The 21,847-nt window shown below is 40.1% G+C and overlaps 1 protein-coding gene across 1 annotated transcript in view; it reads left to right on the top strand.

The window, feature by feature from the left end:
• The window catches only part of LOC140492176 (fibrillin-2-like), a 320,148-nt gene that overhangs the window by 207,949 nt on the left and 90,352 nt on the right, over window positions 1-21,847 (top strand). The window contains exons 33-38 of the mRNA XM_072591036.1: window positions 3,826-3,948; window positions 6,983-7,108; window positions 8,411-8,533; window positions 12,224-12,346; window positions 16,400-16,561; window positions 20,188-20,256. Coding sequence (XP_072447137.1) covers window positions 3,826-3,948; window positions 6,983-7,108; window positions 8,411-8,533; window positions 12,224-12,346; window positions 16,400-16,561; window positions 20,188-20,256 — 726 coding nt within the window. The remainder of the gene's footprint in view (window positions 1-3,825; window positions 3,949-6,982; window positions 7,109-8,410; window positions 8,534-12,223; window positions 12,347-16,399; window positions 16,562-20,187; window positions 20,257-21,847) is intronic.

Genomic DNA, 21,847 nt, shown 5'->3' with positions numbered 1-21,847 from the left:
CTACTTATTCAATATTTTGTTTTCTGATCCGTTTTGAGCATCATGTATTCGGCAGTATTCTGATGGTGAGAGGAGTTTAGCGTTAATATTATACAAATTTACATAATACAAGTCACATGGAAAAATATTCCAATTCATTTCACAGAGGCACAATTCAACAAAAGTTGATACAGTACTTAACATTTAGATATCAGGAGTCACAATCTGAAAGCTGAGTTGAAGAGATAAGCAGGAACTTTACAAGGTCAGAGATGTGGAGATACAGGGAGTTTCAAGGAGCAAGTTCTGGTACTCGGGTCTGGAAAACTGAGTGTGTATCAGTCAGAGGTGGGCCAAAGGGTGTGGCAGACAGGCAAGCTTCAGGAGTTAGAGGAACACAATTATTAAAGGGTATAAGCAGAAGACAAAGGTAGAAATACTTAACTTTTTTTTTTACATCAGGTTATTGAGACCAAGAAGTGGTCTTACTCTGGATTCATATTACCAATTCCTCAAATGTTCCAAGTTTTTTTTTAAAAAGATGTAATTTGTAATGGCAAGGCCAGGGAATAGAATTCAATGAAATAGAATTCTGGACCTCATGATCCCAGTGCTAAGTTAAAATTCATGACACATTATTGGTCATTGCAGACAGCTGTGTTCCAATACTGTTTAACAATACCACCAATGGTGTGCTGGGGAAAAAAGAATCTCATTTCCTGGCTCAATTTCTACATCAGCGCAGAATGAACTGAATTACTGAAACTGCAAAATTCTCATCTGAATTGGTAAAGACTTAGAGTCATAGAGATGTTACAGCATGGAAACAGACCCTTCGGTCCAACCTGTCCATACCGACCAGATATCCCAACTCAATCTAGTCCCACCTGCTAGCACCTGGCCCATATCCCTCCAAACCCTTCCTATTCATATACCCATCCAAATGCCTCTTAAATGTTGCAATTGTACCAGCCTCCACCACATCCTCTGGCAGCCCATTCCATACACGTACCACCCTCTGCGTGAAAAAGTTGCCCCTTAGGTCTTTTATATCTTTCCCCTCTTACCATAAATCTATGCCCTCTAGTTCTGGACTCCCCCACCCCAGGGAAAAGACTTTGCCTATTTATCCTATCCATGCCCCTCATGAATTTATAAACCTCTATAAGGTCACCCCTCAGCCTCCGACGCTCCAGGGAAAACAGCCCCAGCCTGTTCAGCCTCTCCATATAGCTCAGATCCTCCAACCCTGGCAACATCCTTGTAAATCTCTTCTGAACCCTTTCAAGTTTCACAACATCTTTCTGATAGGAAGGAGACCAGAATTGCACGCAATATTCCAACAGTGGCCTAACCAATGTCCTGTACAGCCGCAACATGACCTCCCAACTCCTGTACTCAATACTCTGACCAATAAAGGAAAGCATAACAAACGTCTTCTTCACTATCCTATCTACCTGTGACTCCACTTTTAAGGAGCTATGAACCTGCACTTCAAGGTCTCTTTGTTCAGCAACAGTCCCTAGGACCTTACCATTAAGTGTATAAGTCCTGCTAAGATTTGCTTTCCCAAAATGCAGCACCTCACATTTATCTGAATTAAACTCCATCTGCCACTTCTCAGCCCATTGGCCCATCTGGTCCAGATCCTGTTGTAATCTGAGGTAACCCTCTTCGCTGTCCATGACACCTCCAATTTTGGTGTTATCTGCAAACTTACTAACTGTATCTCTTATGCTCGCATCCAAATCATTTATGTAAATGACAAAAAGTAGAGGGCCCAGCACTGATCCTTGTGGCACTCCACTGGTCACAGGCCTCCAGTCTGAAAAACAACCCTCCACCACCACCCTCTGTCTTCTACCTTTGAGCCAGTTCTGTATCCAAATGGATAGTTCTCCCTGTATTCCATGAGATCTAACCTTGCTAATCAGTCTCCTATGGGGAACTTTGTCGAACGCCTTACTGAAGTCCATATAGATCACATCTACTGCTCTGCCCTCATCAATCCTCTTTGTTACTTCATCAAAAAACTCAATCAAGTTTGTGAGACATGATTTCCCATGCACAAAGCCATGTTGACTATCCTGAATCAGTCCTTGCCTTTCCAATTACATGTCCCTCAGGATTCCCTCGAACAACTTGCCCACCACTGAGGTCAGGCTCACTGGTCTATAGTTCCCTGGCTTGTCCATACCACCCTTCTTAAACAGTGGCACCACGTTTGCCAACCTCCAGTCTTCAGGCACCTCACCTGTGACTATCGATGATACAAATATCTCAGCAAGAGGCCCAGCAATCACTTCTCTAGCTTCCCACAGAGTTCTCGGGTACACCTGATTAGGTCCTGGACTTCATTCCTTTGAAGTTCCCTTCACCACAATTAGCTTTAAGAATTTGTCTTTATCCTGTAGACCTTTGTGATAGGATCAGCTTTGCAAAACATTGGATCTGAATTCCAAATTCCTCCTGTGGCCCGACCCCTTTAACTTCATGATAACAATGTTTAATTTTTAACCACACATAAAGCTGTGCAGCCAGAGACGCAAGATAATTCTAATTGTCTATTCTATTATTATCTAATGAGAAAGCTAAGGTTTTATTGTATTCTGTTTGCTCAAGATTTTGTAATGAAATTGCATAGACAAACTTCTAAATCAGTAAGCATTAAAATGTACACTTCCCAATGAATTTTGATAACAGGTGCTCCAATGTACAAACAGGATGAAATAATGTTGTGAGACATTGACAAAGCAGTAAGATGGATTTTACATTACGCATTTGAAGGAATTTTAGCAATTCCAGCATTTCCTTCATACAGTTTTGAGGAGAGGAGGGGTGAACAGAGGTGATACAATTTAATTGATTGACAAAGTAAAACAGCTTGAAAGTTTCCAAATAATCGCAGACCAAAATCAAAGTACACAATATGATTGGGAGCAACACAGAGGAACCACACATTCTGTAAACATTCATAAATAGAGTTCAGTTTTCTTGCATTCCTATGGGATAGACTTTGGTTTTATCGCAATGTTTCCTTGGAAGACACAGCTTTAATAAGTTATGGTCGAGCTTAGTCTGCTCATTACAAACTCCCAAACCAGATTTAGATAAACACTGATGCAGATATGTCTCTTTTTCTCCCCTGCAGATCTGCACATGTATCTCTAACTGTGATGCACAAAAGGCACTTTCTGAAATCATATGTCATACATTACACTTAAGACATTTAACTTATTTTACATATGTCTGGCTAATTGAAAAAATATTAAATATTTTTGCAAACCCATTACTTATTGAGCTGTTTGCAATTCTGGAGATACTCTAGTTAGTACCAAAAGATTTGAGCAGGGTTTAGAAACAATTAGATGATACTTTGTGGTTTCAAAGTTCCCACTACAGAGCTTCAGGTGCTAGGAATACGTATTGCCAATTTAAGGATCCCACTCCTATCCTTAAACATGGAGAATTTGTGGGCATCTAGAGACAATTTAGATCTGGGACAAAAATAGAAATAGCTGGAGAAACTCAGCAGGTCTGGCCCCATCTATGGGGAGAAAGCAGAGTTAACATTTTGAGTCCGGTAATTGTTCTTCAGAGCTCCGAATTTATATCTGGCATTGCCAACTGTAGGTGACATTCTAAAGATTCAAGTCCAGACTACTAACCCATTAGAATCCTCATGTAACAAGCTGCTGACTTGCTGTGCACTAATTGTTTTCTGTTCTTAATGTTACAGTGCTAACTGCAAGAAGTATTTTTAGCCCTAGCTTTACATTTCTGTTAAGGCTAAATGTGATGTAGTCTACTGTATTTAATCAATTGTGTGTTCTTTTTAATTGGTAGATCTTGATGAGTGCATCAATGAAACACATCATTGCAATCTCAACGCCAAATGTATGAATACACCAGGATCGTATCGCTGCCTTTGTTCTGAAGGTTTCAATGGTGATGGTTTTACATGTGCAGGTATGGGGAAGAAGTTAAACTAGAGCTCTTTATGATGTACAAACTGTGACTTTAAACAGAAACCAGAAAATGCACATCTTAACATATCCCATGTTTGTCCAGTTAAAAGAACATCGCTATAATGTATCAATCCAACATTAACCAGTTTACAGTTTTCACTGGCTGTTCATTTCCTATGCTCCCTTCCGAAATAAAGTGACTCTTATTACGCTATAGTCCCATCGACACAAGCAACCCCTGATACTTCATCTTGTGACTTCTCATGTGAACTGAAATGGATGGTGCTGGAGGGCTGTTGTCCCATAAGAGCCATCATTATTGAGCCTGATCCTGCTCCCAAGCAATGTCACAAAGGAGACTTCAAACTAGAAGAGCAAACACAACCAGGAACCAAGGGCAACTGAAATTATATCTTCATCACTGAGGCTAGTTATAACTCCCTCTACTCCATCTCTAGTTGAGATCAGTTATCTCAGCTGATTCCATTAACTCAGTACCGTATTACTCACTGGCACTTTAAAAGACACTAAGTTGTAGTTACCTTACAGAGAAATAGCCCTTTAAACCCAAAATTACAAGCCATCAGCTGAAAAGGTTCTGTTCCACAGAGCTGATAGCTTTAATGCTTTAGATGCTGCAAACACTACCATCTACATCATTCCCAATCATTTCTAATACTCTCCACAATGTTAACAATGTTTCTTAGATTCCCTACAGTGTGGAAACAGGCCCTTCAGCCCAACAAGTCCACACCGACCCTCCGAAGTGTAACTCACCCAGACCCATTCCCTTGCATTTACCCCTGCACCTAACACTATGGGCAATTTAGCATGGTCAATTCACCTAACCTGCACATTTTTGGATTGTGGGAGGAAACCGGAGCACCCAAAGGAAACCCACGCAGACACGGGGAGAATGTGCAAACTCCACACAGACAGCTGCTCGAAGTGGGAATTGAACCCAGGTCCCTGATGCTGTGAGGCAGCAGTGCTAACCACTGAGCCACCATGCTGTCCCTGTTGAAGGTAATAGTTCAGGTGTTATACACATGCAGCACATGATTACAAAATAGGTCGATTGTAATATCATTCATCACCTAATGCTGATTGATGCAAGTTCTATCATTTTGAACCTCAGTCCTCTGGTGAATATCCTCCCTGAAACATGTACAGCTGACCAAACTGTGAGATACAGGTTGCTTCTTCCACCGAGATTACGTGCTGAAGGCGAGATGAAAAGGATTTTGAGGGAATATAGTTGGTGAGATTAAAAGCCATGGTCACCTGTTCGGAATATCTTCTCTAAGAATCCTCCTGCTTCTCCAATAGAAGGGAGCTTGACTGCTCCTGTCAGACTCGGGCACCAATATCTCAGATTTGGGAAATACTCTTCGGCCTGTTACTCCATTTCCTTTCTTACAAAAGTCTTGAAATCGTGTCCAGGTATTTTCAGATCCTGACTCACGCAGAGTGCAAGTTGGCTTTAAGTGAAGCAGCAATGTGAAAGTAAAATTCTATTGAAGGCCTTTAAAGTAATAAAAGATCCCAAAGTGTTTTACAGGTGCAATATCAACAAGCTATGACACTAAGCTATAAAGGAGCTATTAGGTCAGCTGACCAAAAGCTTGCTCATGACGTGGTTTTTAAAGAGTTTCTTAAAGAAGGAAACAAGGTGGACTGGTGGAGAGGGATAGCAAGTGAGTTCCAGATCCTGGAGTCTTGGAGCAATTATGTTTGAGCTTGTAAAATTCCAGAGAATTATAGGAGCCCAGAATCCTCAGAGGATTATACAGTTACAATTGACTGCAGAAATAGGGAGGAGACAAAGCCATGTGCAGTTTGAAAGCAAGGAGAGTTTTCAAATCAAAATGTTGCTTGACAGGAGCCAGTGAGGGTCAATAAACACAGCATTGATAGGGGAATGGGAAGATCTGCAAATTTAAACAGAGGCAGCTGAGTTTGGATTATCTTGAGTTTGCACAGAATGGAATGTGGAAAAGCAGCCAAGATTGCATTGGAATAGACGTGTCTCGAGTTAACAAAGACCTGGATTAACAGCGTATTTAATAAATAAGTAAATAAATTCATTGAATGCTGGCCTAGCCAATGACATCCTCATCCATGAATGAATAAAAAACACGATGAGCTCAGACATGTTAAAGAGTGAGGCAGAAAAATGCAACTTTCAAGATAAGGTGAATATGAAGTTGGACATTTACTTCAGGATCCACTGCATTAACAAAAGTCCACAAAGACTGGTTCAGACTGTTACCAGGGAGAGGAATGCAGTCGTAAGTTGGAGTAGCAAATTTGGAGTAGGGACCATAAGCAACAGATTCAATTTCCCAGTCTTCGATTGGGGGAAACTTCTGTACATCCCAGTACTGGCTGTTTGATAAACAATCTGATAATCTGGCAATGTTGGTGAAGTCAAGAGAGTTAATGCAGAGGCTGAGCTGGTTAGCCTGAACATACATGTAAAGTTTGCATCATCTGTAGATGACAGAACATCAACCCATAATGAAGCAATCACTATCTGTGGATCTTGCTAACAAAGGAATGAGTTGAAATTCAGCAATGCCACAAATTCCTGATAGAACAATCATTCATTTTATCATCATGAACATTTTGCCAAAGCTTATGTTAAACAAATATTTATTACTAATGGCTGTAATCTACTGCCCGAATCTGTAGAAACACCTGACATGAAGCCAGCAAAACCAGTCATGTTACATGCTTTATTAAAACAAATAAACTGAAGCAGAATTATTTCCAACTGCACCAATCACCTCTTGTCAACAGAAAAGCTAAATCTTGGAAAACGTTCTCTCTATTTTGAATTAAAATGAAATTGTCTGATATTTTAAGAAGCATTTGTTTATGGGATGTGAGGGGTGTTGGTGAAGGCTGCATTTATTGCATCATTGCCCTTGTTTATGAGCTGTCTTCTACAGCTGCAGCCCCTCAAATGTAGGTATACCACCATAGTGTTGCTGTGAGCTAATGAAAACTATTTGGCTCATCTCTATTTGCAGATTTGGATGAGTGTGCAGAAAATGTTAATCTGTGTGACAATGGACAGTGCCTCAACACCCCTGGAGGATACCGATGTGACTGTGAGATGGGATTTACACCAGCTTCTGACAGCAGATCCTGTCAAGGTACCAAACAATTTTGACTGAATGAACATCCTGGATGTGGGTGATAACTGTGTCTGGAGTCAGACTACAAAATGTTTTATCCAAAAGTACAGTCATAAAACATTCATTATTTTAGCTGACAGATGGAAATAAGGATAACTATCCTGCTGAAATGCCAGGATTCTCCTCAAAGAGATTTATAATTCAACATATCCTTACACATTTGCAAGGATAGTAAAACATTATTTTAGTTTGAGAAAAGCTTTTTCCAAAACGCGATTTAACATGACCCTTATTTGAACATGTTAATATAATTTGTTTAAACTGAATGTTATCCTTTGTTCATGTGAATAAATAAGTGTAATGGAAAAAAAAAGGTCATGTAATTATCATTCTCTAATCGAGAACAGTGACGTCTTTAAATTCTAAGACGTAAAGGCAATTGACTAGTTAGATAATATCTCTGAAGTGACTATGAAAACTAGGTATATAGTTCGAAATGGAGGCAAATTTTCAAGTATTAAGATTAATGGCGATTTCTAGTGCTTTTTAAAAAATAATATGTCATTTGAGGCGGTGGAACCTACTGCCAATATATATCTACAGTAGTGCTGAGAGAATTCTCCATCCTTCACTGTGGAAGCAAGTCAGAGGTTTGCCATTTGGATTGGAGATGATATTAGTTTGACTAGTCTCTGGGGATAGATAGAAAGGTTATAACTCTTCTATATGCAGTAAATTGGAGAGCACAAACAGAAACCTTAGATTTCCTCTTTTATTTATCTTAATACATCAAAACTATCTGCCAATAAGTAGAAGTGCTCCCCAGTTAAAGATAACCAAGCCAGAGAACATTCTAAATGTGGTTCACTTTGGCCACTCTCCATCCAACCAAACTCAGATTGAGCCAGGCCAGATGCTTCAACTGGGGAAAAAAAAACTTTATGAAGGCTGAACATATTGCATGTGTTCAACTGCATCTTTTCAGAAGTGAGAAATCACTTGAGTTTTTGGCTTCATTTCCACACATTGTATCTCATTAAAACCTCCACTAATCTTATTTACTTCCAGTTCCAACTTGCCTTTCCTTCATCAAGAAACTAGATGCTGTAATTCAGTCTGGGTACCTGATAACTGCAGCTCACCAAATGCTTATCTGGTCATCATCTAACCACTTTTTTAGAACAACATCCCTGTTCTTTCTGGGTATTGCCAGAGTACTTTAAGTCCAGAAGATTTAATAAAATTTAATAAAATTCCCTCAAAAACTTTCAAAGTTTTTGTACATCGTGTTTAAAAGAGCATTGTCTGTTTCTTTTGTAGATATTGATGAGTGTTCATTTCAGAACATCTGTGTATTTGGCACGTGCCAGAATTTGCCGGGAATGTTCAGATGTGTCTGTGATGATGGCTATGAACTTGACAGAAGTGGAGGCAACTGTACAGGTAGGAACGCAGCTCAGTTCAAAAGAGAACATGCATCATTTATCTGTCAAGATATTCATCATTGCTGAAAATATCAGCATAATGTTCAAAGGCCCAGAGATTGTGCTGTGTAGTGTTGCAGGTCAAATATTTATTGATTTGTCCGTGTTTTCACCTCTTAAGTAAGCAACTATCTAGCAAGATACAAAGAACAAAATAATGATATTAAAACATTAGGTTTTCTTAAAAATGATAAATATATATAAATTAATGAAGCAATGTTTGCTCAGATTGGGTCACATCAGTAAGGTTCTCTCCATTTATTAGTTTGAAACAGAAAGTCAGCCATGAAAGCCCCTTTTAATAGCAATAATGAGGTTCCCATTGCTAAAATATCTCCCAAATAACTGTGTTTGAACATGAACAGGATTTTATCAATTTAACAAAGGAGTAATTAATTTGTTACAATGACTCCTGAAAGATTATTTCTAATTACAATTTGATAGTAATATTTTACTATAGCTACACTCATTATTGGTAAACATGTTATATAGATTTATTTACTATTTGTCACTCAATTCAAGGACCATAGTCACAAATTTTGGCTGCAGATCATCATGTGACGAAACAGGCTTATTCTTGACATGCAGTTCATTGGATACTTGGGGCAAGATGTCCCACATGGTCATGGGCTCTAACCACAGGATTTGCTTCCTTTCCCCTCCTATTCTGCCACCACTCTGCATCATCATCAAGAGATTAAGAATTATGAAATATGATGCATGTTGATGAACATTTTGTTTTACTATATTGATTACAATCTTTTTAAACAAATTTGTCAATAAATTTTGAAAAGTATGTTGCAAGAGGTTTGGTTTTATGAAATACTCCTAACAAATGAGGCTACAGGTAATGTCACAGAGTCACAGATTTGTTATGATGTGGAAGGAGTCCATTCAGCCCATCATGTCTACATCAATTTCCAAATGAGCATCATGACTTGGTGCAATTCGCCTTTCCGTGTAACCCTGCACATTATTTCCACTTCAATAATCACCTCATGCCCAGTAGAATGTGTTGACTGAACCTGCTTCTACCACCAGTGCATTTCAGACCCAAACCACTTGCTGTATAAACCTTTTTATTTTCTTTTTACTCAAATTGCATTTGCTTCTTTTGCAATTCAGTGTGAATATCTTTTTTGGGAATTGTCTGGGAGAGCATTGGGAAACTTCCTTGAGATTATTTCAGTGGTATCTCTCAGATATCCTTCAGTACTTTTCAGATAATCAGAGCTATAGGGTCAAAGGTTAGCACAGCATATGTCCTGCCTTAGTACCTTCACTAGTAAAGGTGGAGGGAGGTGATGTTTACACCCTTTGTTTATCTGGAAATACTATGTCTCAATAACAAATGTACAGCTTTCAGTGAAGCTGAGTACATAAATAGGGTTTGGCCAAAAGAGCTAATCAGTTTTGTTTTAAAGGTGTTGTTCTGAGTCCTTGATTTTTTTCATAGAATAGATCTATTAATATTGAGAAATAGATTAGATTTTTTTTTAATATTGGGGATTGTCTCAGCTATGGTAGCACAATTTATGCTAGCTGTCAAAATGTGAGCATAGCTTTTAGACCAAGTTATAGGATATGATTTGGCTTGAAGTCTCCTCAATGGAAATTTTTAATAAGAATTATTTTTGTTCAGTTTTATGTCATACAGCATCAACCATGCAGGGAAAATCATCAGGAAAAAGTTGTGTAATTGTGAGCTTTTGCATTTAATACATCCTGGTAGGTTATGTGTTTTACTGAGTGCTTTATCATCTAGTATTCGAAATGTCATTGGACAATTTAGGGGTAATCCTGTTAATGTGTTTAATGGAACAAATCAGTAGGCAGAGAGAAAGGAATCTGCTAGCCAAGGAATCCTGATAAAGGAACCCAATCACAGGAAAAAAAGGAGAACCATGTCATTTAGGAATGAAATCAGAAAGTTCTTTTCCTCACAAAGAGTAAGCAACATCCCTGTATTTTTCTCAAAGGCAGTTAACTGAAATTTTTGATGGAAAACAGCCTAATTTGAGTGATGGAACATACTCAGGGGGCAATATGTCTTACTGCTGTTCCTACGTAATAATTCCAATTTTGACATAGCAATGATCATACAACATAAAAGACAGGGCATAGAGATGATACCACACACCAAATGATCTAGTCCTCATGAGAGATCCCAAACAGTAAATACTGGCAGGATATTTTACTGAGGGAGAAAGGCAACATCAAATCCAAACCTGATATTCTCCTTATCTCACCCCTGCACAAAGTACATTTTAGTGAGAAAGGACAAAGTTGGATTGGCACTGCATCCACAAACATCCACTCCCTCCAACCCCAGCGCTCAGTAGCAGCAGTGTCTACTATCGACAAGATACATTGCAGAAATTCACCAAAGATCTTCAGACAGCACCTTCCAAACCAACAACCATTTCCATCTCGTGGGGGAAGGGCTACAGTTACATGGGAACACCACGCCCTGCAAGTTCTCACCATCCTGACTTGGAAATATATCACCATTCCTTCACTGTCACTGGCTCAAAATCTAGGAGCTCCCTCCCCAAAAGCTATTGTGGGTGTACTTACCATATAGGAGGAAGTGAGGACTGCAAAAAGCACAGCAGGTCAGGCAGCATCCGAGGAACAGGAGAGTCGACGTTTTGGGCATAAGCCCTTCCTCATTCCTAATGAAGAGCTTATGTCCAAAACATCGACTGTCCTGCTCCTCGGATGTTGCCCTATCTGCTGTGCTTTTCCAGGGCCATGCTTTTCATATCTACCATATGGACTGCAACGGTTCAAAATGGCACCATTGCCTTCTTGAGGGTAATTAGGGATGGACAATAAATGCTGACCTAGCCAGCATTGCCTACATTTCCCTGAATGAATAAGAAAGAGTTATTGAAGAGCAGTGACTAGCAATCCTGGCTCCATTTCACTTTCCTAATCCAGAGACACTGTGCTGATCACAGCATCATTCCTGCTACCCCAGCTGGGTATAGTTAACAGCACAGGCCTCAACTTATTACTTTCTAGTAAATTCGGATTTGGTTTCATCATCTTTATCAGTTTAGTCATCAGAGAAATCAGACTGATGCTTTAATCAACACAATATCACCAGAATCCTTTGATTAGCTCTATTTGTATCTCAGGAGAATGTCCACAAATTGCTACAGCATCAGTGAGTGATCTACAGCCCAATTCTTCAGTTAGGCAATTAATTCCAAACACTAAAGTCATTTAACTGTAGAAGGGCCAACATTTATTAATTTATTAATGCAAGTGTAGTATGTGAAGTTTCAGAAAATTGGAATTTATTAGCTGGTTTAATTTTAATCTGTTTTATTTCTGAAAGAGGAATTTCACTAACATTTGAGTTCTATAGACCTGAGAACCTTTTCTTAGCATTTCTGAAATGAAGTTGTAATGGAGCTTTAAGTTCAAATGTGAATTGGTCTTTGTTTAAATTTCTTGACAATTCCCTGAAATATTGAGATGGTAGATAGCTGTATTTATTTTTAAAACCTTTGAAGATTGCCTTAAGGGGATTTGACTGTATTGCTGCCCACTTACTTAGAGTAATTACTTCACTGAAACAGGAACTGTTTTATAAATGCCAACAAGGAGCTGAAGTGAGACGTTTTGTTTTAACTTGCAGATGTCAATGAATGTGCTGATCCAGTCAATTGCATCAATGGATTATGTGTCAATACACCGGGTAATTACCTGTGTAACTGTCCCGCTGATTTTGAGCTTAATCCAACAGGAATTGGATGTGTTGGTAAGTGATTAATTTGAGCAGCCACGTATGAAAGCTTAAGAATTGGTTTCTGTCAATGTATAACATATTCATATTTCCTGTGTATGGGAATTCTTTGCAATTTACTGTAAATAATTTCCTGAAAGAATTCCAGAAATAATGACACAAATCTCCTGTGATTCAGAACTATGATATTCAACCATTTCCAAATAGCAGGAAATTCTATAATTTTATTTTGAAAATAACTAAAATTATTGAAAGATAAATCTGTGCTATTGCAGTTTCTCTAATTCCTAACAGAATCTTACAGCACAGAAACAGACCCTTCAGCCCAACTCGTCCATGCCGACCAGGTTTCCTAAACTGAACTAGCCCCAGTTGCCAGCACTTGGCCCATATCCCACCAAACCCTTCCTATTCATATACCCATCCAGATGCCTTTTAAATGTTGTAATTGTACCAGCCTCCACCACTTCCTCTGGCAGTTCATTCCATACACGCACCACCCTTTGTGTGAAAACGTTGCGTCTTAGGTCTCTTATATCTTTTCCCTCTCACCTTAAACCTATGCCCTCTAGTATTGAGCTCCCCTACCCTGGATACTGGCTGAAATGTTAACTCTATTTTTCACCCCACTGATGCGGCTAGACCTGCTGAGTTTCTCCTACAATTTATCAGTCACATCACTTCAGTTCATCTCACTTCTTCTAACTATTGTCTATTCTGAATAACATTTGTCACATGGAGAAGTCATTTGTAAGAGCCTACCTTGGCTATTCAACTTATTCAAGCCCCTCATGATTTTATAAACCGTTATAAGGTCACCCCTCAGCCTCCTATTAAGAATATCAGAGCTTGACATATAATGTGGTTGTGTCCTAGTTACCTAACCTATCTCATTGTGTATATATTGAACAAATTGTTAGAAGAATGGTTGGAATGCCCTGCCTGCAACAGTAATAGACTCGCCAACTTTAGGGGCATTTAATTGGTAATTGGATAAACATATGGATGAAAATGGAATTGTGTAGGATAGATGGGCTTCAGATTAATTCCGCAGGTCGGCAGAACATTGAGGGCCGAAGGGCCTGTACTACGCTGTAGTGTTCTATATTCTATGTTCTAAGACACCTAGAAACTGCATTTTTTTTTAACCACAAGTCAAATCTCACAATTCAAAGACCTCATAATAACAAGTTTCATTCACAATCTCCTGGGTGTCACTGGGACAGCACTCCATGGGTCAGGAAATTCCTCAGAGCTGTTCTGGGTTTCCTATTCTGGAAATGCAATGGAGACCCAATGTAATTACACAGTTGGAGTTTCCACTGCAGTTTTGGCAAAGTTACTCCAACAGAGTAGGGATAACAGTGAGGAATTTCTGGATCATTATATTTGCTGCACAACTGGATTCCGCACAAAAAGCTTTTCTGGGTTTCCTTATCCCCTCAGTTGTTTTCCTTTTTCTCTTGATAGAGATCTCCCTTTTGCTACAGTATATTTCACTTGTCCCAAACTCCCTCTAGTTCCTTGCCCAAATGGTTATTTTTGACACGTGACTTTGATAGTAGTTTATTTGACTGTAGGTGGTCTGTTATAACAGGGTCCAATTCCATCCTGACAGTTGTCCGCAAGAGTGTAGTTTTCACTGGTAGCTCGCAGATGAATGATCAAGAACCGGAACACCAATATGTTTTTCGCTTCCCTGACCCTAAAGTAGTGAAGTCAATTGTAACCCCCCCCCCACCTTCTTGCTACTGTAACCGATATATCAGCATAGATGGAGGGAATGAAAAGCAAGACACCCCTACATTTTCCCAAATGTGTTTTACATTGAGTCCAACAACAGTAAATAGTATCAAAAGGTGACCAAGAATCATTAATGACTGTTTTTACCAAGGTTTAAAATTGCCAAACAGTCCTTTGAAAATTCCAGTTGCATTTATCTGCATGACCCCCCTCGAAGCAGTTAGCAGCAGTGCAATAATTTGACAATCTCTAACCAATTTCTATTAACTCTGTGTGAGCAATTACTGTAACTGTCACTGCTGCAACTGATGTTGCTAAAGTTTCACTGAAACCTGGCTTCAATATTTTTCCAGTCTGCGCAAGAGATATGTTATAATTCAATTGTTAAAATTGGTAATGTCCAAAAATTGCAATATTACAAGTCAGTTTTGTTTATTCTTTATTCATTAATTGTGGTCCTTAAGAAAACATTTATGCTGAGTCACATCAATTTAATAAAACAAAGAATTGTGAATGTTGGAAATCTGAAAGAAAGACAGAAATTTCTGGACAAACTCGGCAGGTCTGGCAACAACTATGGAGAGAATTTAGAGTTAATGTTTCGGTTCAAGTGACTCTTCTGACTAAAAGAAGGTTCACTGGACCTGAAACGTACATAGAACATAGAACATTACAGCGCAGTACAGGCCCTTCGGCCCTCGATGTTGCGCCAACCTGTGGAACCAATCTGAAGCCCATCTATCCTACACTATTTCATTTTCATCCATATGTTTAACCAATGATAATTTAAATGCCCTTAAAGTTGGTGGGTCTACTACTGTTGCCAGCAGTATGATCCATGCTCCTACTACTCTCTGATTAAAGAAATTACCTCTGATATCTGTTCTATACCAATTACCCCTCAATTTAAAGCTATGTCACTTCGTGCTAGCCATCACCATCTGAAGAAAAAGGCTCTCACTGTCTACCCTAACCCTCTGATTATATTATATGTCTCAATTAAGTCACCTCTCAACCTTTTTCTATCTAACGAAAACAGCCTCAAGTCCCTCAGCCTTTCCTCATACAATCTCCCCTCCATACCAGGCAACATCCTAATAAATCTCCTCTGAACCCTTTCCAAAGTTTCGACATCCTTCCAAAAGGTGGTGACCAGAACTGTCTGCAATACTCCAAGTGCGGCTGCACCAGGGTTTTGTACAGCTGCAGCATGACCTCATGGCTCCGACACTCAATCCCTCTCCCAATAAAATCTAACAACACCGTATGCCTTCTTAACAACCCTATCAACCATGGTGGCAAGTTTCAGGGATCTGTGTACAGGGACACTGAGATCTATCTGTTCATCTACACGACCAAGAATTTTATCATTAGCCCAGTAATATGTGTTCCTGTTGCTCCTTCCAAAGTGAATCACCTCACACTTTGCCACATTAAGCTCCATTTGCCACCTCTCAGCCTAGCTCTGCAGCTTATCTATGTCCTTCTGTAATCTGCGACATCCTTCAGCACTATCCACAACTCCACTGACCATCTACAATTTTACTAACCCATCTTTCTACACCCTCATCCAGGTAATTTATAAAAATGACAAAAGTGGCCCCAAAACAGATCCTTGTGGTACACCACTAGTAACTGAACTCCAGGATGAACATTTCCCATCAACAACCATCCTTTGTCTTCTTTCAGCTAGCCAATTTCTGATCCAAACCACTAGATCACCCTCAATCCCATGCCTCCGTATTTTGTGCAATAGCCTACCATGGGGGACCTTATTAAATGCCTTACTGAAACCCATATACACCACATCAACTGCTTTACCCTCATCCACCTGTTTGGTCACCTTCTCAAAGAAATGTAAACCGTTTCTCTCCACAGATGCTGCCTACCCTGTGGAGTTGCTCCAGTGATTTCTGAGTCACATCACTTCAATTCATCTCATCATTATTGTTTTAACTATTGACGATTCTGAATAACTTTTGTTACTTGGAGGAACTATTTCTTTTTAGCTCTGAATGCCTTAAATATTAGGTTTAACACTATTCACATATATCAGGCAATTGATGCAGAGATTTAACAGCGCTCCTGTTTTTACAGTGATTAATTTTAACAACAGGAAGATTGTGAACAAATTGAGGAAGTTGTGTTGATCCAGTTGATTGATTCCATAAACTTCACTTCTGTGGTTTGAACCTCCATGCCAATGATCTCCTCTGTTAAAATTTGCTATACAGTGTGCAGTTGAACAAAAAGTAATAAATGTGTAGACTATTTTACATGATGCAAAAGTTTTTCCAAAGTTATTCTCGTGTTTGTTTTTCGTAGATACTCGTGTTGGGAACTGCTTCTTGGAATATGGCCAGCGAGGTGATGGAGGTCTGTCCTGCAGTGTCGATATTGGTGTTGGAGTCACGCGGGCCTCCTGTTGTTGTTCTCTGGGAAGTGCCTGGGGTAACCCTTGTGAAATCTGCCCTGATGTCAATACAAGTATGTACACTCTTTAACAATGCATTTGTAAATGAAATAAAGAAAGAAAGTAAATAGTTGTCCCTCAAACGTAGAGGTAGACCTTATAATGAAGTATAAGAAAATGGCAGAGAATTTAAACAAATACATTTCATCTGTCTTTACCATAAAAACACATGTGTATATGCTCAAAAGCTTATTAGATTTGTGAGATGTTAATAAAGAGAGTGGACTTACGGCAGCCAGTGGGTGTTTTTATCTTGATTTTGAAAAGTACTTCAATAGGGTATTACATGATTGATTAATGTACGATGTAGAGCTCGGGGATAGTGACAGAATAGCTTGTTGATTGGCATCCAAATTGAAAGCAGAGAGTGCAAACAAAGCATACTTCTTCAGTGATGAGCATCCAACAAGGATCAATGCAAAACCTACTGCTATTCCCAGTTTACATTAATGATACGGACTGATAATAAATACCAAGGTGACCTGTTTTCAAATACAGGAAGACAATATTAAATTTCAAGGAAAATTATTGACAAATTAAGCTTGCTGCAGATAAAGGTGAGGTTATATAATTTTGAAAGAAGAATGGAAAGGTTACATTATTTGGAAATGCATGTCTAGGTGTGATAGAGGAACACTGTGATCTGGGAGTATAAATGCATCAGTCACTGAAAGTTGCACCGACAGATTAGCAAAGGCCATGAAAAATTAGCAAACCAGGCACTTAGCCTTCTTTCTAGATGGAATGTTATGCTGAGCCTCTATTGGGATTGTGTGCTCGCCTCCCATCAGATTTGAAACAGGGAGAAGGTGGCTCATACACTCTCTCTGTTTATCCACCTGCCACTGACCAGCCTAAATGTCCACACAGAGTGAGGATGGTGTCAGTCCAGAGCTATTGAGATCCTTTAGTGGCTACCAAAAGGCCTTATCTTGCTACCACCTGTATCTGACCCATAGCTGGGGATGCCTGACCTTGGACTACTGTGGGTTGTTCAGAACAGTGGGACCATCAGTAATTGAAGCAAACTCAGACTGCTGGGACCACAATGTTGCTGACTATCCACCCTGATGGTGTCCTCCCACCAAGACAGGCGTGAGATTGCCATGCAGTAACGATCAAGCTCATCAGGTGGCCTCCCACTCCACTATCTAGCTGGTGTTGGTGGGGTGAGCATTTTTTTTAGATTAGATAAGATATAGTGTGGAAAAAGACCCTTCGGCCCAACAAGTCCACACCGACCTGCTGAAGCGCAACCCACCCAGGTCCATTCCCCTACATTTACCCCTTCACCTAACACTGCGGGCAATTTAGCATGGGCAATTCACCTGACCTGCACATCTTTGGATTGTGGGGGGAAACCGGAGCACCCGGAGGAAACCCGCACAGACACAGGGAGAGTGTGCAGACTCCACACAGACAGTCACCTGAGGCTGGAACTGAACCCGGGTCTCTGGCGCTGTGAGGCAGCAGTGCTAACCACTGTACCACCATGCTGCATATGTTAGAGTTAGGACCAGAGCAACTTTTAAAATCCTATCCTCCACATGATTGTGGTCATGGAACTATACACAGGAAGTTGATCGACTGAGGAGTGGGGTGAACTGAGAGGCTTAACAAGGCTGATTTCAGAAATAAAACAAAGTTGCCAGACCTGTTGAGTTTCTCCAGCAATTTCTGTTTTTAGTTCAGGTTTCCAGCACCTGCAGTTCTTTGTTCTTGGACAAGATAGAAATAAATTGGAAATACTTTTACCTGATTACATCTATCTTTAAAATAAACCAAAAAGCTGCAGATGCTGGAGAGTGGAAACAAAGACAGATTGAGCTGTTTTGGCAGTTTATCATTTCCCAGCTGTATTCAGTTCTGAAGAAGGGTCACTGCACTTGAAATATTAACTCTATTTCTCTCCACTGATGCTGCCAGACCTGCTGAGTTTCTGCAGACTTTAAATCCATCTTTACGTTAGTTACCAAGAATTATAATTAGATTAAAGTTAAACTCCAGAGTTCAGTGATGTTAAAATTAACCATGCAACCAAGTGTCTTGTAGGTTGATGTTTCACATTCTAATTGGACACCAAACATCTTGAGGGGTACAGCAGCTGTACATCATTATTGAATGTGCGCCAAGATGATACTGCAGAGCTGAAATCACCTTGTGCAGTACTTGTAACGAGTATATTAAAACATGTTTGAAATTCTTTGTCTGCTATCTAATAAAGGCATAAGCCCATCAGACCCCAGGAATTCCCACAATACCAATGAACATTTGTCTCCGTAAAGCCTTTGACAAAGTTCCAGATGGTAGACTAATTAGTAAGGTTAAATACATGGTTATTCAGGATGAGCTTGCCAATTGGATACAAAATTAGCTTGTCGGTAGGAAGCACAGGGTGGTGGTAGAAGATTGTTTATCAGTCTGGAGGTCCATGTCCAGTGATGTTCCACAGGGATCAGTGCTAGGACCTCTGTTGTTTGTCATTTATATAAACTATTTCAATGAGCATTTAGGGATCATGGTTAGTAAGTTTGTGGATAACTCTAAAATTGATGGTATAGTCAATATGAAAAAAGATTATCTAAGTTTGTGAGAAGATTTGTAGCTCGGGTGCCCATTGTTGTGGTTCTGTTCGCCGAGCTAGGAATTTGTGTTGCAGACGTTTCGTCCCCTATCCAGGTGACATCCTCAGTGCTTGGGAGCCTCCTGTGAAGCGCTTCTGTGATGTTTCCTCTGGCATTTATAGTGGTTTGTCTCTGCTGCTTCCGGTTGTCAGTTGTCGGTTGACAAGCAACATGAGTTCGACTGGGACAACACTACTATTATAGGACAAGCCAAACAGAGAACAGCCAGGGAATTCCTAGAGGCATGGCACTCATCCACAGATTCAATCAATAAGCACATCGACCTGGACCCAATATACCGACTACTGCAACGGACAGCTGGAACTGACAACTGGAAGCAGCAGAGACAAACCACTATAAATGCCGGAGGAAAGATCACAGAAGCCCTTCACAGGAGGCTCCCAAGCACTGAGGATGTCACCTAGACAGGGACAAAACATCTGCAATACAAATTCCTAGCTCGGCGAACAGAACCACAACAAAGGTTATCTAAGATTACATAGAGATCTTGATCAATTGGATCAATGCACTGAGGGCAACATTTTCACACTGATGGTGGTTTGTATGTGGAATGAACTGCCAGAGGAAATGGTAGATGCAGATACAGTTGCAACATTTTAAAGACATTTGGACAGGTACATGAATAAGAAAGGTTTAGAGGGATATGGGCCAAATGCAGACAAATGGGACTAGTTTCTTTTGGGAAACTTGGTCGGCATGGATGAGTTAGACTGAAGGGTCTGTTTCTGTGCTGTATGACTCTGTGACTTTTAACACATCACTAAGATATTCTCATATGAGATTAATTTGTTACTTTCATGGAATAATTTCAATTCTTTTCCATCCAACTTTGGATTTATGAAAATTAACCATAATATTTTGATCTGTTGTACTCTAAAATACTCAGCTTGGATTGCATATAAACCACAAAGGAAGACATTAATACAGGAAGTTGTACTGAGTTCACCATTTCCTGAAATGACAACATTTAATTCCTGTGTTATTTATATTCACAGCTGAATACAAGACACTTTGTCCAGGGGGTGAAGGATTTAGACCCAACCCCATCACTGTCATCTTAGAGGGTAAGTAATGTGGATAAGTTTAGTCTTGTATTCCTACACTGCCTGCAGCTCCCTCATACCCAGTAACTTGCCCATCTGCAGATCCCCCTTCTCTGTTAAGCTAGAGTTCACAAAGTGCCAGTATCTGAGTTGATGTTTATACACGTGAAACTCAGTGTTAAAGTGTCCCTTTCATTATTCTCTTGCTCCACTTGAGTCTCCAGCTTCCGTGATAGTGCTTTACCATGAGGCATTATTGAATAAATGAAAGATTAAAGGTTGGGTTGATGGAATAAGGAAACTCAAAAGGCATGTGCTTACACCTCAACAGTTTATTAATTAAAGATATTGCGGGATAAGGAGTGACGTGAATATGTGCATCGGGTCGGAACATATCTCCATTCTCTGTGATTTCAGCTTTATTCATGGCCAAACTAATGATAACCAGCACCAGGATAGGAGAATTTACCACTGTGTTCCTCTCTACGGTTCAGTGACACCTCCAATTATTGGCCAGCTTGCCCCTGATGCAAGAGTGAGGAGAGTGTGTCAGGGATCAGCTGTGGTGCATTTCGCTATTCTGTCTCCCATGGTTGAATATTTAGCAGGGTGTGCACGCGCAGAGAGAGGTGAGAGCTTGAGGCTTGCTAGAAAGGAAGCTGTGGAGGGTAACATTAAAAAAAAGACTATGTTTGGCTCACATTTGATAGGGTTTGATGGGAGGCTTGTGAAGGGTGAGAGCTGGGGAATTGAGCAGTGTCTGATGTCATTGGCGCATTTGTAAGATAATGACATGTGAAGCTGAAGTCACTAATCGCTCATGTGAAGTCATAAAGTTTTTTTGCAGCACTGTATTCAGGTTCCCAGTGTTAGACAACTAAGATGGCTGACAATGACTGTCTACACCCACTGCTCCCATGTTTATGTCCCACACCACCCCCGCCAATGCTGCATCACACTACCTTGGACCACACACTATGGTCTGGTCCACTATTCCCATTTCGACTTTGGTTCAGAATCTCTCCAACAATGCCTTTCATCATGTGATGAAGCCAGAACATATATGGCTTTAAGGTACATTCAGCATCATAATCCTGTGCTTATTTTATGGACAATCAGCATTTTAGCTCATTGTCCATGTAGCTACAAAAATACATTCTCATTTACATTCTCAAGCAGGAACATGAAAGTGGTGCAGAAGAGATGGTAGTGTCCTGCTTAACACCATTTGTTCAGAATAGCTGTAAATAAAGACTTTTCAGATAATTCTTGTGCAACCAGAAAAAGCATGAACGCCTTACCTGGCTCCACAAACAAATTCTCACTCCTGCCTTAGTGTCCATCTCTCACATGGTTCCACCTCTGGTTTGGATTTGGGATGACCATCAGATTTAGAATCCCTACAGCATGGAAGCAGGCCATTCAGCCCATCAAGTCTGCACCAACCGTCCCACCCAACCCCCCCCAACACATTGTAACCCTGCATTTCCCGTGGCTAATCACATAGCCTGCACTCTGTCGACAATTTAGCACGGCCAATTCATTAACCTGCACATCTTTCAACTGTGACAGGAAACCCACACAGACACGGGGAGAATGTGCAAACTCCACA

This window comes from Chiloscyllium punctatum, chromosome 2, assembly GCF_047496795.1.
Source record: "Chiloscyllium punctatum isolate Juve2018m chromosome 2, sChiPun1.3, whole genome shotgun sequence".
Classification (NCBI taxonomy): domain Eukaryota; kingdom Metazoa; phylum Chordata; class Chondrichthyes; order Orectolobiformes; family Hemiscylliidae; genus Chiloscyllium; species Chiloscyllium punctatum.
This window is presented reverse-complemented; position numbering and strand designations above follow the sequence as displayed.